Source organism: Halichondria panicea, chromosome 12, assembly GCF_963675165.1.
Source record: "Halichondria panicea chromosome 12, odHalPani1.1, whole genome shotgun sequence".
Lineage (NCBI taxonomy): Eukaryota > Metazoa > Porifera > Demospongiae > Suberitida > Halichondriidae > Halichondria > Halichondria panicea.
This window is the reverse complement of record NC_087388.1, coordinates 2284333-2302387: the sequence shown is the minus strand read 5'-3', so window position 1 is coordinate 2302387 and position 18055 is coordinate 2284333. Positions and strand designations below refer to the sequence as shown.

Here is an 18055-nt window from a genome sequence, read left to right as displayed (position 1 = left end):
ATATACTGTAAAGAAAATCCTTGGAGCTTGGAATAGAACAACAGTCAATTTAACACAACGACAGTAGCGAAAAGCTGAGGGTGAAATGACACACTGGCCTACACATATAATCACTTTATCTATACAGACACCAATCAAAAGGGATCCAAAAAGGACCAGCAACGGCTTGTACTTAACCTTGCTCTTGATTAGAGCCACCAAAACAGAGATATTCATGAGAAGTGTAGTTGGAAGAAGCACACCAATGAAGATGATCACATTGACAACAGTCAGTGGTGCCCAATGAGGTAACTCCACAGTATCATTTAGAGAAGTTGCATTCATAATAATTTGTCAGAGGTTCACGATAGTGCAAGAGCATTAATTACAACAAATTCTATAACAGCACATTAAGCTACTGAAACTGTTTCTAGAGAGGGCACCTTTTACAATAGCTATATATTGCACTGTATAATAGCCAAATATGGCTATGCATACTTCATAAGGGCCACCCACGGTTTATAAAACATTCTTCTCTTATTGTACAATAGTTATATACACATGTTTATTGTGAGTTTATAACAAATGGCTGGTTTAATCCATATTAGGCCATAAACATGTATGTATGTACAATGTATGTACAATGAAAGAATTGCATATACCCAGACTGCACTGAGAGTGAGAGAGGGTGAGGCTGCTTCCTTGCAACTGACTGAAAAAATCTGAGATCTGTGCTCCAGAATTCCATGTTGCAGCAGCATGCACATTATGACAGTTGCAAACATTGCGCTAGGACCTGCAGAGCTGACTCAGCAACAGCAATAGTGGACCTACCGTAAGACCTCAATTTAAAGTGACACTTTAATAATTATGAAGCCAGAGGTCACTTCTTTTGGAGGTTGAAAAATTATATTGAAGTCCGGGTATCGCATATTTAGGTCGCATCTAATTGGAGGTAACTTACAGAGTCTACTTGCCTCGATTTCAGGCCACTTAAAAACATTGATTTTCCAGTGGGCTACAATCAAGGCTAGGGAGTGGCTACATTTAGAATGCGACATTAAAAAATAATTGTCAACGCAGGTGTCGCTATTTTTAGAGGTCAGAAAATTGCTGAAGCTCCTATGTGTCGCATATTTGGAGGGTTGCCTTAAATCGAGGTCTTACGGTATATATGCACTTTAAACTAGTATACTTTGTTGAAAGTGTAAGTCTAGCTAGCTAGCTATAGCTAGGTCCAGCTAGCCTAGATCCTTTATACTCTTAGTAGCTAGACCTGCATGGCTGTTGTCTATAGCATCTCTTAAGTCAGTGAGTCTATACATGTAGATACATAAGTAACAAGGTTGGTAGCAAAATTGTGGTAACCTCAGACTAGCAATACATAGGTATATAGTTTTTTCAAAAGGGGTGGGGCTTTAGCCCCTCAAAACCACCCCCTGGATCTGCCGCTTTCTATAAAGTTTCTGGAATGAAGTCTGTGGACAGGATTATAAGAGAGAGGAAGAACCATTAAAGATGGCTTATACCTATACTCTTAGTGATGCCACAGAAAAAACTAAAACAGCAATATGAGCTCCACCCATCCTAGCTGCTGGAGCTCATAGCATGGCTGCACAGGCTAATTGCCCATTCAGCACATTTTTTAATGGTCATAAGGAACAGCTCTAACTCTGTTTTGCAAGGCTAGCTCCCTGTTAATGGGAATTTCTCCACTCTGTACTGCACTCATCTCGGCTTGTATTAGTTAGCTCTAGTTGTGTAGTTTGAAAACGGGGATCAGTACGTTCTGGCAAAAAATCAAAGCTTTTTTTTTCTCCATGAGGTCACTTATAGGACTGGAAGTAACTTAATTTGCTTATCGAAGTTTGGCTACTTTCTCTACTATAGGGTCCAGGGGACAATTATGGTATTGTGTGCTTCTCCGTTAGTCTGTGCATGCAGCCAGCTCTTTTGCCATGTAGTTACTGCTGCGCATAATCTTTGGTTAAGATGCTGTTAACTGTTAACTTGTTTAGGAGCGGTTTTCCAATCTTGCAATGGCTATATGCGTACCTTCCAACACTTACTTCTCAATATTGGTCTATTACAATTTATATAGGGAAAAATTTGACCAAACATACTTGCATGCCAATTGCACGCCAATTGTCGTCTGCGGCGTATAATCGGAATTTTCATATGCATGCACAAATACACTACCGTGTATACAATGCTGCGCATGTGCAGTGAGGTACACAGTAGTGTGTTTGTAGAATCTTCGTCTTGCGTAGCAAAATCTGTTGGCTATTCTACTTAGTATAGTCAGCGCTGCATTAGAACCCTAGCTGCAAGAGTGAAAATAGAGCTACAAAGCCACACTAGCTGCATGTACATGTACGCTCGCCCCATGACACGTGTCACCCTAGAAGTTAATAACTTGTAGTGTTGATGCTCTCCATGCAGTAAACGCACCGCTTTAGCAGCCAGGTGAGCAGACTCGAGATATTACAAGACAACAATTTCATTTCTATACGACACAAGAAGTCAATGTATATGTATAATTTATTGCTTCAAACTGGCTCTGTAAACATTATGATTGGGTTAGAAATGAAAACAGGCAAAACTAATGTTTACAGATGGGAAACATCTAGTTGAAAAACGATTTCAGATACACTTACACATGTTTACAAAATTTTAAGTTACTTGTTTTAAGTACTGAGTCTCCCGAGTGTCATACAATGTCTATATAAAATTGTTGTACTAATAGCAGAGGCATGGATTTGGGAAAGCCATAATTATGAACATGATAACTATATACGTAAACTATAGAGTTCAATATAATTTTGCTTGCTTTCTTGAACTAATAAAAAGCTTGCAATACACCTTGAAATCTATGCGGTTATATACTTCTGCCAATAAAATCATTTAGTGCATGGTGACGTAAATATGATATAAGTATATGCATCAATGAATTACAGTTAGGCTACAATTATCAATATTCAAACACAATGATTTCTCAGTGCTTAAATAAGTTGACTGCACAAAAAACTAAATGTACAATTAACGGGCTGGGCTATTCAGTGTTATTTGAGTGTTATTTTGAGTGTTATTTTGAGAGCCTAAAGCTTGTGCATGTTTGCAACACAATAATTTACATACTAGCCTCTTCCAGGTGTCTCTGACGTGGGTGTAGAGATATAGAAGAACAAGCGGAAATGATAGCCCGTTAAAAATATCAAACAAAGCGTACTCCAAGCAAGCAATGATATTAGACCAGTTGCCGTAAAAGTACCCCACATCCGAATTATTTAAGATAGTAGTTGATGTTATGGTGGCAATATAGGCAAGCAAACTATTGCAAACTAGAAGAACAGCCATCAGTATAGGCAGTAAAATCATCCGTTGATTCAATGCAATCTCATTCTTGTTATCGGATCAAACTATGAAGCTCTTCTTGAATATTCGAAGTGACCATATTGAAGTTACTATGGTGATGATAAAAGCAGGTGCTAAAGTGAAAACTGAAAAAGAAATCACAGTCACCATAGTTACACAAAACATAGAGTGTTTGACTCTAGACTGTACAGTGCTTTTATGCACCTTTGCAACAAGCTGGTATCACATTGTAAACCACAAATAGTAAACATACAAACCACAGGCTACAGCCTTATCAAGGGAAATTTGGAATTTGAGAAATAGTGATGTTGTCTTGTTGATGAGCTGCTTAAAGGATGTGTTCAATAGAAAATTTAAGATCTAAGGCTTACAGTAAGGACATAAGGTGGAGGATGATACACCAGAGGTGTGACCTTATGTCCTTATCTTAACGCGTTTCTAAAACAGCTTCAAGAAGAACAATTTCATCTCTGGCACTTAGTCTTTTAGTAGTAGTTTTGTGGTACCCTTCAATGTTTTCAACCATGCTAGTTTCCTAAAAAAGCCTCACAATTCTGCATACAGTAGAGGGGTTCAATTGAGATTTTCAGCTATTGTTATGATAACCCAAGGTCACACCTCTAGTGTATCATCCTTCCCACCTCCTTAGATTTTATTGAACACATCCTTTTAAACAGCTAGCAGCTCATCAACGAGACAATATCACAACTTCCTCCTTGCCTGTAGCAGCCTGTGGTTTGCTATTTGTGGTTTACTATACGATACCAGCAAAGATGCATAAAAGCACTGTACATGACTCTATAGTGTCATTATTTAGTATGTTTTGTTTTTTAACACATACTGCATAGCTAGTATAGTTAGTCTAGTTACAACAAAGACATTGGATCCAATAACAAAGGGCGTCGCTAAGAGCACATGCAGCCGTGCTAGAGTACAAAACAATGAGAGCTATACAAAAGAAAGTAATATTGTAAAGAGAAACCATGCCTGTACAAAACATCAGAACAAGAAAGTATATAATTATAGTACAGGATATGGTACTAAGGTAATTAAAGCACCGAAAGCACCGCGGGTGCTGATGCCTCAGTGCATGGAGGTGCAAAGCTACACACATAACATAAAGCAACACACATTATGATCAGATGAGCATTATAATTTATTTTGCTGCAGGAAAACTCGAAGAGTGGGTAATGATTGACGATGATTGTTGTTAAAAACGATCGATGCCAAAAGTTCAAGTCTAAATGGCTGCCATCAGCAGAGCCTTGCAGCTCTCTTCTCACTCTTGTAGCTACCAATAGTGCAGAGCTAACTACTAAATAGAGTAGCAACACTCGGTGAACAAGTTTCACTACGCACTCTTCTGAAAAGGCTGCAATAGCATTCCGAGTAAGCAAAACTAGGCATATCTCGAGAACGAAGCATTATTAATTTTTACAAATCCACGATTTAAAATCCAAGAAAACAATGACTAGAAGCCTATAGAAACTCTTACTCGCACTTCATTGATCCTTGAGCAGCTGTAGCATGCAGTCTATATACACACACACACACACACACAAACACACTACCGTATACCTCGCTTGCGCATGCGCACCGAGGCATAATCACATTTCCTCCCTTCTAACGTACTGATCAACGAGTCTGTCGGACAGACGGGAGTGCTAGGGGAGGAGGATCGGTTGGTATATCTCTGGAGGTAATGGAGACGGCGTCGTGGGTGTGTCCACCATGGGGCTGGGTTCAATCGGTCGGAAGTTTATACGAGTCGCTTGTATTGACTTAAGACTAGCTAAAATACAACTTTTCTTTTCAAGTCAATATAATTATAGTAAATGAATTTGGAAACTATATAATTATGTATGCCGTACTGTTACTGAAATGACTTTAGGCACCATGTCATGATTGCATGTGTTTATGAATCGAAAACCTTTTAACCAAAATTAATGTTAAGATCCCGCTTGTTTTATGCATGTATACTGACACTCTGAGTGTATATATATACAGGGTCCATCCATTCAATTGTTGTACTATCATGACGAGAAAGCCATAATTCGAGCACAGAAAAGTCGTATATACTAAGTCTATACTTGTGTATTTCCTACATGCACACCGTTATTGTTGTAAATTTTTTTTACAATGGTTCTGTTCATGTTTTAGTCCACTGGTTTGTGACCGAAAAACGATAAAACTTTGCAATTGAGCCAAATCAGCAGAATTTTTGGCACTTTGCGATCTGGCAAGGATTGTGTACCGAATAGAGAGAAGCCATTAACACTCGCAATGTTCCCTGTATAAATTATGGTTATGGTAGTACCAGGAGCACATTACAGAAGGAACATAGGTCAATAAAAATGAAAAGCTACAGCTAGCTAGTTAGCTATAGGCCTGGTAGTAAGCTCTCTCTTCTATAAGAACCCCAGTAAGACTCCCTACTGCAAAAACAAAGCACCTATAGTATGTGTTAGTCTAGGTCTAGCAAACTTTCTCTTTACAAAGTAATTGGATATGCTCCTCTTTTAGAATTTTCTGTACCTCACCAATGTACCTCACCAATGACAGTCTCTTCCATGACGCATGTATACCAACATCCATCAAAGACCTAGCTATTCATTTTAGCTCTTTTTGGCTCAACCTAGCTCTCCTGCTGCTGCACTACATACAAATCCGTTCATAATGATATTCACAGGCTGACCGCGGTCTGTAATTTATGTATATATATACACACGGTACTTACACACGTTTCTTATTTAGGCAATGCGGCGTTTAGGAAAAGAAACCGAGATGCGATTTCCGAACGCATGCAGAGATAGACGCTCCTTCTGTAATGTGCTCCTGGTAGTATCTACCAAATAATAGCTTCAATAAACACTTAAATTCGATGTACATTTTCAATGCTCTGGTACGGCACGATGAAGCATAATTATGTAGACCTCCCCTTCAGAATCCCGAACCTCCTCGAATCCCATGCATCCATTGTAAATTGAGAATGCATGGTGTACTATCCAAACATTTGTGATTTGATTATAGTGTGTATGTGCATACAACTGGCCGTTTAGTAATTGATTGGAAAAATCGTTTACCGATACATGTGTCTACTTCACACAAACCTATAGCTCTTTGATTTACTGTGTTTGGAAACATGTATTGGTACACTTACATGCTGAAAGCGTTCCGTGACCTTCGCCGATAGTAGCAACAGCAACCAATGAACAGCAAGCAGAGCACCAGCCCTAGCACAAGTGCCCCACCCCCTGCTGCTGCTATGGCGATGATAATCTCCATGGAGAGTCCTTCCATTCTGGGACTATCAGTAGTAGGGGCATCAGTACTTATGGCTGTTGGGAGATTGTAAAAGGTCTATATTATATACCGGTAAATTAAGACAAACATGCAATGCCATTTAGTGAATCAAAGTACGTGGGAATGCGCGGTCCTAACAACATACAATACAAGCATTCTAGCAATAGGCCTAGGTGAAAATGAAATTAGCCAACTACTACTGTAACAGTCATTTAATTATGGCCTAGTATAATACTATAATTTTTGATTATCACTGCCTAATCAACTTACTGTCGAAAGCGAAAATGGTCTCCCCGTTCCCTACACTGTTGACTGCTTGCACTCCCACAGAGTAGGCCATGTCAGGTTTGGGTAGTCGGAATGAGAGGTTGTCAGTGTTGAATGTGGTGGTTCCAGTCAAGAGGGTCAATATCACATTGTAGTCTGTATCAGCAGAGTGGGCAATTAACAGCACCAATGAAAGCACAAGAGTAAACTACTATATACTTATAATTATACAGATAGGTGATTTTGCACAATAGACATTATTATTGCCACAAACTGCATGCATTTAACTATGCCTGATACGAACAGAATCTCTGGCTAATTGTCATTTTAGCTCACGGGTGATGATGCCATTCGGTGACGTTGGTGGGTTCCAAGAAATGTCAATGAAGCTCCCATCCACCACTAATGTAACAGAATTGGGAGGTCCAGGGACTGTGCATGTGGGGAAATTAATTTGTGAGAAGCTATAACGTTGTAGCTGCAGAATAATTATGTTTAACAATTTAGACTTTCCCGGTAAACAAATGATATTATGTAGATGACTTGCATAAACTTGATCACCTCAGAAACTTGTGGAGTAAAAATTAACAACATGTATTATGCAGAGCAAACAAAACTCTGAGAGAAAGCCACTAAGATCAAGTGAGCAAGTACATGCATGCATGCAGTTCATATAAGCACTGGGAATCCATGACGACGCAGACACTTACGGTCTTCTGGTAAGATGAATGTGAAAGGGCTGGTGAGAGGTCCACCAAAGCCTGCCTGGTCCTGAGAGGCCACTCTAACTGTGTACCTCATTGAGGGGGTAAGCATGGTTACCACCAGCGAGAGGCTTGTTGTCTGGTAAGAGAAAGAATGGTGGAAATAATCAAATTTAGGAGTGTTAAATTACACTGTAAGATATAGTAACAGGCCATAATACGTTGTTTCTACATATCACAGAAGTATGGCGGCTTATTCTTCAGGAAAATATGACACATATACGTACATGGCTACATATTAATCGGCATGGATCGACAAAAAAGATGCATTTAACAAAATGTAACCACCAAATCAAGCATATTGCGCCGCACACATGTAAATGTAATAGTGATGAGAGTATACAGACGTATTCCACAAGCTCACAGTGATTCTGACGACCCTGGAGAGTCCACCACCTCCGACCACCCTGTCGACTACCACACCGTACGAGGAGGCACCCTCCGCCTCCGACCACACTATGAGCACAGAAGAGCTGTTCAGGACCGTCGACTGAGAGAAGTCGATACTTGGTGGGAGAATGTTGTTCAGTGGCATCTAATAGGGAGAGGTGTATAGAGTGTGTGGAGTGAGGGTAAGGGATGTTTGCTAGATGCGTGCATGGATCTGAGTGTGTGCATGTAGTTACGTATAAATACATGCAGGTAAAAGTGTAAATTGATCATCTGTTGATGAATCTAACATAGTGCGAATACACTTTTAAGTTTTGTATACACTTACAATACTTTACAGTAAGTGGGATAACTGGGATAACCTACACACGCACTATACAAACATCAACCACCACAAAGATGTTTACATGTACTTACAATGTTTGGATTCAGGGTATAAACAGGAGATTTGTACACGTACAACCCAACGACAGTGTTTAGTACAAAGTCCACCACTTGATCAGCTGCTATTAAAGTGGTTGCATTTAAAGTGCCGGTAACTGGTATATCCACTACATCGTTGGACAATTGCAGGCCATTGTAGACAGTGTTTGGGTTTGACTGTGAGTTGTAGAGACTGCTTATGGAGGTCAGTATGGGGGCCAGCTGAAAGTCCATCTCGTAAACTATTACGTAGCCTGAGGGCGAGGCAGAGATTGACAAGATTCTGGGCAGCCGGACATCGTTGTCATCTGTGAGGTGATGGGGTTGTTTTCATACACTGATAGCTAAGCATAAAGGGAAACTATCAAGTGGGCTAATCCAATAACTCAACCATTGTGTAAACTATAGATACCACAATGGGCTGCTAATGTGTTACTTCTAACCAAGCTAAATTGAATGGCCGGGGGGGGGGGGGGGGGGGGGTTCAGTGGTCAATTTTATGGATACAATATACACCTTGTCATAATTAAAGCCAGTTGCATGCTTGTGCAAGAGTGTAAGTATATTATGATGTAAAACATTAATACATACGTACTTGTTGCTGGTGTGGTAAAGGAGAGGCTTTCTCCAGGTGGTCCATCTGCAAAATTGCTATTCACTCCAGCAACGATTACGAAATTAAAGGTATATCGCACAAGTCCCAACAATTCGATTGTATACATGATATCAGAGATACCATTCAGATCAGCGATGAGAGGAGTGTTGTCATTAGTACAGTATTGGCTACTGGTGATCCCCTCGGCAGCCTGTGTGTGTGCGTGGGTACATTATGTGACATCAGGAGTACATTAAGAGGAGTATGCGCAACTCCCAGCACATTCCATGTACATCTAGTTGTGTAAACTGTTAGCCATGAATGTGGGCTAGAGGTACAAACCACATGTGTGTGTGCTGATATCATTTTTAACTAATTAACCACTACACCTCCGCACCCACTTAAGATGCGGCTGAGGGCTGAGAGTGACGCACACACTTAAAATGCACCCACTTAAAATGTGGCTGATAGTGACGTGCATGGTTTGACATACTCGTGGTTTACACTACAACTGCCCAGCTGGATACTCCTCCTAATGTACTCCTGGCAGGGTGTCATACAGCTAGGGAAAAGGGGGATACCCCCCTAGCTCCAATTTCCCACCCCTTTCAATTATGACTGAGTGTCCATAGCTGGGTATTGAAATAACAGTTTAACTACTTCAAAATCCTGTATGACACCCTGCCTGGTGACACATAATTATCATACATGCAAGCAAGCAACTTTGTGAAATCACTGAAATGCGTGAGTGTCAATAAATCCACCCAGTTGTGGGCTCCAGAGGAGGATATTAGTGTCAAAGGTCTTCACCAGCCCCCTCTAACCAAAAGCGCTCGATGTCCGCCATATACAGGAGCCACGAAAAAGAAAAGAAACAACACGAACAAAGAGTCCGTGAGATAGAACACTCCTCATTTTGCCCCCTTGTGTTTTCGCTGACTGGAGGACTGGCCCCAATTGCAACCACTTTTTATAAAACATTTGCTTCCCAATTATCCGAAAAGTGGAAACAATCCTATGGCCGCAAGATGCGGTAGCTGAGGTGCCGTATCTCCTTCTCCCTATTGAGATCACATGCATCATGTGCATTCGAGGAGCAAGGTCATCCGCAAACAGCTTCAACCGTCAGCTCGCAGCGACTGTAGACCTAACAATTGCTAACACTAACCTAAACTAATGCCTTAATTCATTATCACCTCAAACTATTTGTTCATTATTTTGTTGTACATTGTTCGAATTGAAACAACAACCAGGGATGCAATACTTAGTTCAGTGACAATATATACATAACTGACTATTCCATACAATTATGTCATGTAGCTAGCATATCCACTTACTGCACAGTTGATCTTAATCCTCACTGACTGGCCAACTTGGTTGCCTTCAATATCCACCACTGATAGAGGCACAGCTGGCCAACGAAGTGTGAGGCGTACTAGTACTGTCCCTTCTCCAGCGACAATAGTCACATCATTGGTGATCGGCTCAAAGAAGTTCACTGTTGTGTCGAAAACTAGACAAAGAGAATGCAATAAAACACCATGCAACTGATTGATCGTAACTATATGGGACATACCAGCTGCATGGAGGTAAGACAATGATGTATTTTGATATCACACATAGAGTCACAATATTACCAGTATACAGGCTTACCAAAGCAACCCAGAGGGCTAGGGCTGGAGTATAGACAGGTATCACATGCAGTAGAGCCAGTGTCACTGGTGGTGTACAGCTCCTGACACGCTAGACAGGAGGTGGAAGTATTTCGAGAGTTGAAATAACCAACGGGACATGCTGTATAGAGATTTAAACAAAAATTATTCATATTAATTATTCCAAGACAGGATTAATTGTACCAGCTAGTGTATGTTTGTATTTGCTTAAGCTTCAGTCTATTTGAACTGTTACGTAAGTGGTCTGTGGTTTGAACTGGAACTGTGCAATCACAGGAAGTGCACATGTTAATTGCTAACGTAACAAATTAGCACTGCTGATTACTATCAAGTGCAGTTACTCCTACTCTTACTCTTATCTACTCTTGACATTATTTATCTGCTAGGAATAATTATTGTGGCCTTGCTAAATAAGACTAGTGAAGACAATGAGAGGAGTACTTTGTTTGCTTCTTGCTACCACCATCACTGCAGGTAAAAATGTATGTGTCTATCTATTGTTTGCATGCAACTATTATAAGTGTAGCTATAGTCTAATGATTCACATGCCAGTTCAATCTATAAACAGAATCATTGCTCTTGGAACATTTTCACTGCAGGTTACTGCTCATCCAGTCTTCAATGTCAAGAATATAAACTGAATAATTCTCAACGTTACTACAAAATTAATTGTGAGGCTCCCACTTCTCGATACGACACTCTGGAACTCCTTTTTGATGATGTATTACAGAAGAGGAGCACACAAGGAAAGTATCCTTCGCCAGCTGTTGTAACTAAGGTGATGCGTACTAATCCTGAACCAAATCTACTTGTTTTGGAGTCAATTCTGAAGCTTGAAATCAACTACAGTAACAAAATAGAAGTTGTGGCATGGAAATTCCAAAACGAAACAGATCAACCTCTTTTGCAGGATTTTAGAAGGGTCCTCAACTACACAAGTAAGTTACTGAGATTTCAAATAAGCCTAAAATAAAATAATGTTGATTAGCAAACGTCTTTAATATATAGAAGGGTGTTTTAGACCTGCTGGCCAGTCCCACATCCACAAGAGAAGGGACTGGTCAACTGCCAATCATCGAGTTGATTGTTCTCATTACCTGAAGTTGATGACTAATTACAGTGCAGAAGCAATGTTATGCATAATAACATACTTCGTCTACGTAATTGGGCTGGAGCTAATGCTGTGTTAGAATAACCACGGACACATTCACTTGATAGTTACGCAACATTGATCAACCACACAAACCACATGATGATGTCATACAACTAAAGCCAGTTGACCAGTCCCTTCCCTTGCGGATGGGACTGACTGGGTATATATAGCGAGTCTATAGTGTTGTCCCGTGCAGAGCTGCATAATCATAGTAGTTTGTCAGTTTGGGGTGGATTATACTAGTTATCAATTTGCAGCCCCGGAATCTCCTTGGGCTATAATTCGATTTGAGAGAGTGCTTGGTTATAGATAAGCCCATATCAAGGGGCAGGTATAATAGAACAGTAGGATCGATTTACAGAAATTAATGGGTGTTTTGTAACGGGAGCAAAGGGGGAGAGCGCTTGGGTTATTAGGAGCAGTGATCGTATAGATATTGTTATATTATTTGGCACAGGGTCGCCTTATGGTTAGGTATTCTAATTATTCGGATATTTCGGGCATGGGCAGTAGATTCAACTCCATGTGACTCTATCTCTGCAAAGTTAATCGCCATTCTATCTCTGCTGCTTATTGCCTGTGATTTTTCGCCTCCCTCCCTTGTTCCATCAGGGGGGGGGTATTCATACCTCTTTCTCAGGCCGGCCGGGGGTTCACTGTGCATCACCGGCTTTTTATAGGTGGGGTTAAATCCCTTATTGATTAGCGAAGGCTCTGCCCTTCCAGTAGCGAGGCCGTGCCCTCTTCGGTAATTTAAAAACTCACTTATTGGTTTGTTATGCACACCTCTCCCCTCTATTGGCTCAGCGTTAATGCATGTTTCCTAAATTCTTCCCCAAATATACCAGCACTACTATTCCCAACTATCTCACCACAACCAACTAACGACAGCTGTGACGAAATTAATCAAGACAAGCGTCTGAATGTGTCTGGTATGTTATCATGGATGTAATCATTGATGTATATATAATTTCCAGATACGCAATGTTTAATATGAAGCAGTATGCATGAACACTGGTCTGTTTGTCTCTACAGTTGCGCTATCTGGAACTACTCCTAACTGTCAAGCATATCAAATCGGACAGAACAATGGCAGTGCGTATGTCCAAGTGGAATGTACAGTTGGACCCCTGGCTCGATATGATGTACTGCACTTACTATATAATAATAAAATAGTGGCAAGTCCAGAGTCATATACTATAACAAGATTTAGCAATACGACTGATGCAGGACAATATAGTAGTCACGGTTTAATAACAATTCTGGCAATTAACAATAACACTTTAGTACCAGTATGTGCACTCGAGAAAAAAATGCACCAGCAGGAACAGAAACAAACCTGCATAAACCTCAATCTCACAGGCAAGTTGCATAAACAATTAGCAATTAAGAGCATGGCAGACAGAATAATTATTTATAAATGCCACCGACCTCTTTACTCAATCTATGATACTGTTCTAGATATTGTAGCAAGGGCGTATAAAAGAAGAGGGCTACACGTAGCGGCCATAAATTCAAACCGTGGGCAGATGAATGTGGAATTTACATGAAGTGCTAAAATAGAAAAATCTAATTTTAGCACTTCATTCGCGTTCATTCGCCCACGATTTGAATTAATTTTGGAGTTTTGCTGCATGCCCTCTCCTTTACTGGAGTTTGCAGTATCTTTGCGAATAAAAGTGTTGAGCACTGCGATTCCTTATATGGGAAATACTCACACATTTAAGTAGTAAAACAGACCACAGTGTGTACACAAAGGAACGCGTACCGCTCTACGCTTTTACTGGTGTGTTGCAAAGGTTTTGTATACACCCTTGATAGTAGGCTTTGATAATAAAATATGCCAGGCCAACAAATATTAATTTTGTTGACATGTCAACAAGGGAAATACCCAGGGAAATATCCAGGGAATTTCAAGCCAACCACCACTCCCACACACATAAACAATTAGCAGTGAGTAACATATGTTTTAATTAACAATCCACGTTAATTTAGACAAGGATTTGTGCATGAAAAAGTGCCAATCTTTAAACTGCCAAAACAGTAGCAATCCCACGGTCACTTTCTCGATCTAGTGAAAGGATGGTACTAACTTGTGGATCAGCGATCCCAGCTCAATAGCTTAAAAATGCACCAGCAATTAGTAGGTTTTCACTGTACATAAGGCTACTATGGATACCATCTAGGAAGGGGGGGAGGGTTACTCAGATTGGTTGCCGTCTTCTATATACAATATTTGAGATGACTAGAAAGTGATGTGAGCTTGCTAGAGAGCACAACAGTAGATCTACCACAGGCACCATAGCTACACTGAAATGTTTAAGGTCAAGAGCCTAACGTAAACATTGTATATGCCACACATTCCATTGCCATGTGACGTACTGATGACGCATGTCCCACCTCCTCTGGTTAGCAAGAGTTCAAGGAAAGTATAAGCAAATGAATTTAAATATACACTGTACACAGGAGGCATTCTGCCAGACCTACGTGTACGTCACAAATACTCGCTATTGTAAACCTTAGGAGTGATGAAATACTAATGCTATTCTTCATGTCCTAAATCAAGATTTCACAGTTTATATAACAGCATGTGGTTGTGACCTAGATGGTTTTAAGTGGAGATGGTACTCTTCCTAATGAACTCTTGATGTTACAACCTTTTTCACCTCACTTGAAATATACATTTTAAAAACAAAAAAAGAAATGTACCACTAATTGACCTCAGGTATGTGTACATATAGTAATGGTCAGAGCTGAGCATGCTCACAGTAGTAATAATGGGGGAACCTGGCTGTGCAAAATCCTATAATCCTTGTATCTGAGGTGGAGAATGGTATGGAAAAAGCTTGTCAATTGCTGTACCATCGGGAAGCAGCAGATAGATTGTTTGTTGCTGAAGCTACTACATGTTTGGGGGTTGTTGATAGATTTCAATTCACTGGAGATGTGTCGCTGCTTATAAAGCCAGCCCAAGGGAGCACTGTCTATATGATCTCACGATGAATTGAAATTATTTGTGAAAAGCCGACTACCTAAAATTCTGACCCAATTGCTTCAGATTACTGGTAGATCTAAAGTGCTGCCACATTATACTGTCTACTTAAACGCCTAGGATTCACTCGAAAGAAGGCTAAACACATCAATACAACGCTCTAAAAATAGATGTAGGTCTTGCACAACCAATCATTCATTTACAATTTGAAACTGTGAGCATGCCCAGCTCTGACCATTACTATATATACACATACCTGAGGTCAATTAGTGGTATGTTTCTTTTTTTGTTTTTAAACTGATATTTCAAGTGAGGTGAAAAAGGTTGTAGTCTGTACTATTGTTCAAGTAAAATAATTCAAGTGCTCTATCTTCCATGTGTATACAGTTTCATGGTTGCAACCAGCTCAAGAGCTCAAAAACTGCAACAATGACACACCTTTCATTATAGGTACTTACTTCAATGAGGCTCAAACAAGCTATAATTCTTCGATTACTTCACACACACTAAATTTTAGATAGTCTCAACATCGGCCTTGGTACAGGCCTCTCAATCGTCCTGGTTCTTATAGTAATACTGTTATTGTTAGGAGGAGTTATTTTATTTTATATTTGGTGGAGGAAAAAATCTAAAAGGTGAGTATACTCGATTCTTTTTATATGAGAATGCAGGCATATTCATCTTATCACATCCAGAAAATTGGATTTGGATATTGAAGCAAACTCATCTTTCACAGGTAAGTACAAGTTTGGAGGAGGTAGATGTTCATAATTATTACCCACTGTTCAAAGGTTTAACTCTCAGGACTGATCATACTACCATCGTTGACAGTTGACAGAACACATTATCAATTGCATACTTAGTGACTATTAAGTTCAAACTCATCTACCATATAATTATAGGTAAGTACAAGTTAGAGGAGCTATAGGTAAAATGTATACATGTTATACCACCATCTGTTCACAGGTTTACGTACTCTAAGGACTGATATTCGTTGATGAGTACATACCAATTGCATCATGCAGTGACTATTAACTAAAATGGATTCATTCATATTAATGAACTGTTTACTGTATACACCTCATGGCCCCCCCCCCCCCCCCCGGTGCTTTACCTGGGGAATTCCCAACAAAGTACACATGTTGCCCTATAAATATTAGGTAATTAAATCATTTAACACACCAGTTCAATCGCAATGATACTTCTCAGAGAGCTCATCTTCGTTATACTGTACTCTAGCACAGTACGCTCACAAAGTTTGCCGAGTAAGTGGCTGCCTAGCTAGCTCATCTTAAAAAGTAAATAATTATTATTCACTGACAAACTGTACCTTTCAGATTCATTCAAGGCACCAGACACAGACACGATGCAAGTCGAAGTGGGGAAATGGAAACAAATGGAATTTGTAATTTCCTATGATACTCCCCGTAATACATCGTCAGAGAGGTATTTCCCGCGTGTATTTTTCAAATCTAAGTGTGCTACTAATGTTGAGGGGGCAGGCTTCCCATTTGAGATATTCAACTTTCCGAGCACGTACCTATTGCCCAGAACGGGTGCTTAATGAGCAGGGACACCACAATATCACCTGTGATAGGATAGTGGTTCTAGTGCAAGGTCAGCAAAGTTTGCACGGGCAAATAGTCAGCTTGTGTCTACACACAACGACTCGCGTAAACATCCTCCTACCACAAGAGTTCACCATTGAGGTTCTTTCTATAGGTACGTAGGTACTGTAATTATGAGCATGAGATCGAGTGCTGTATGAAATACACAGGCACAATCCCGAGGGCAAGTTGCCTGTATAATTATTGCATGTATATCATACCAATTATGCTGAGCCTCGTAAGCGTGTAATAACAAAAATAACACGGTAGAAATCATTATTTTTACCTTGACAACGTGATATAAATACATCATGTGTAATTTATGCATATACCTTTACAGAAACTCCTGTAACTCATCCAGGATATATCGAGAACATAGCACTACCTAGTAAGTGGTAGGCCCTGATAAATCATTCTTTTTTTTCACCCATTAATTCCTGAAAAATGTGCCTAATATTCTCATAAAAAGTTACGTAATTGATACAACTGACACAAGACATAATTACGATTCTTAGTACGTGTTATCTTGCTGACTTAAACTGATCCATAATATTCACCTTCAGCCATTTTTGTCATGTTTTATGCAAAACTTAATGTAATTAATCTTTACCATAAATTGACATTGATGCCAATTATTCTTTAGACACCTATTACGGATGCTAAAATTATTCTGAGCATAATTTATCAGGGCCTAGCTATAGTAAGTGGGGAGATGCACAATTACATACATGTATAAGATAGATTGCTGTACTGTACGTAATGCATTCCATTCTCGTATACCGGCTAAATTTCCAACTTGTTTTGAACTAATCTATGTGTCTATATACCAATAGACAATAGGACTGGAGAGATTACGATTAATGTTGCTATTCTGGTGGTTCCTATTGGGGCACTCATCATACTTTTGCTAGGAGCAGCTTTTATCATATTCATATTGCTGTGTATAGCTAAGGTGAGACATGAATTATACACCAATAAAGTAATACTATACGTGTAGTGTTAGCACAGGCTATTGGCAAAATTAGTGCACAATCTTTACTGAGTTAGGCTGCATGTACATAATTATATTTTCTTCATTTAGAAACCACCAATTGATAAAAGTTGTGAGGGAGCTGACGAGCGTTCTAGATGGTGTGCTGCTAACAAATAAAGGAAATGCCTGCATGCATGGCTACACCATACAGTCCAATACGCACTCCTTCAAAGAAGGAAATAGTCAAATCGAGCTGCCTTTAAAAGTGACAAGCTCCAACATGCAAGATTACTACCCTACCAATTAACATGCATACAATTGTAATAGCTTACGATGGACATAAACTATTTTGCTTAGCTGTATATATGTATATAATTTATTGCTCGTTGTGGTCAGACATCAAAGGATTATACTACTGTTGACAGTGTTGTAAATACAGACAACAGGCAGCAATTGCAAGATTACTTCTATGTAGCTAGCCTGTTAGTTCTCAGGTACAAAGTGTATAGTAATTGTCCTACACGTCGAGTCAGTAAATAATTATGTGTAGCTACGTGAATC

The 18055-nt window shown here is 39.7% G+C and overlaps 2 protein-coding genes across 6 annotated transcripts in view; one reads left to right on the top strand and one right to left on the bottom strand.

Moving 5' to 3' along the window:
- The window catches only part of LOC135345679 (uncharacterized), an 81151-nt gene that overhangs the window by 14894 nt on the left and 48202 nt on the right, over window positions 1-18055 (bottom strand). For all 3 annotated transcript variants that reach the window (XM_064543103.1, XM_064543102.1, XM_064543104.1), the window contains 9 exons: window positions 10750-10890; window positions 10434-10609; window positions 9097-9307; window positions 8496-8809; window positions 8053-8223; window positions 7635-7767; window positions 7261-7356; window positions 6928-7080; window positions 6515-6692 (listed from right to left, as the gene is read on the bottom strand). In XM_064543103.1, the coding sequence (XP_064399173.1) occupies window positions 6515-6692; window positions 6928-7080; window positions 7261-7356; window positions 7635-7767; window positions 8053-8223; window positions 8496-8809; window positions 9097-9307; window positions 10434-10609; window positions 10750-10890 (1573 nt within the window). The remainder of the gene's footprint in view (window positions 1-6514; window positions 6693-6927; window positions 7081-7260; window positions 7357-7634; window positions 7768-8052; window positions 8224-8495; window positions 8810-9096; window positions 9308-10433; window positions 10610-10749; window positions 10891-18055) is intronic.
- LOC135345698 (uncharacterized) lies at window positions 11075-17916 on the top strand. 3 transcript variants are annotated; one of them, XM_064543134.1, is made up of 13 exons: window positions 11075-11243; window positions 11369-11707; window positions 12771-12854; window positions 12958-13284; window positions 15302-15364; window positions 15432-15549; window positions 15610-15650; window positions 15706-15816; window positions 15881-16179; window positions 16252-16636; window positions 16862-16909; window positions 17355-17473; window positions 17603-17916. In XM_064543134.1, exons 1-8 carry the CDS (start codon window positions 11198-11200, stop codon window positions 15747-15749), a joined length of 1062 nt encoding a protein of 353 aa, XP_064399204.1. In that variant the 5' UTR covers window positions 11075-11197; the 3' UTR covers window positions 15750-15816; window positions 15881-16179; window positions 16252-16636; window positions 16862-16909; window positions 17355-17473; window positions 17603-17916. The 3 variants fall into 3 exon arrangements, with proteins under 3 accessions (XP_064399204.1, XP_064399203.1, XP_064399205.1); XM_064543133.1 differs by having other exon boundaries at window positions 15706-16179; XM_064543135.1 differs by lacking the exon at window positions 15302-15364 and having other exon boundaries at window positions 15706-16179.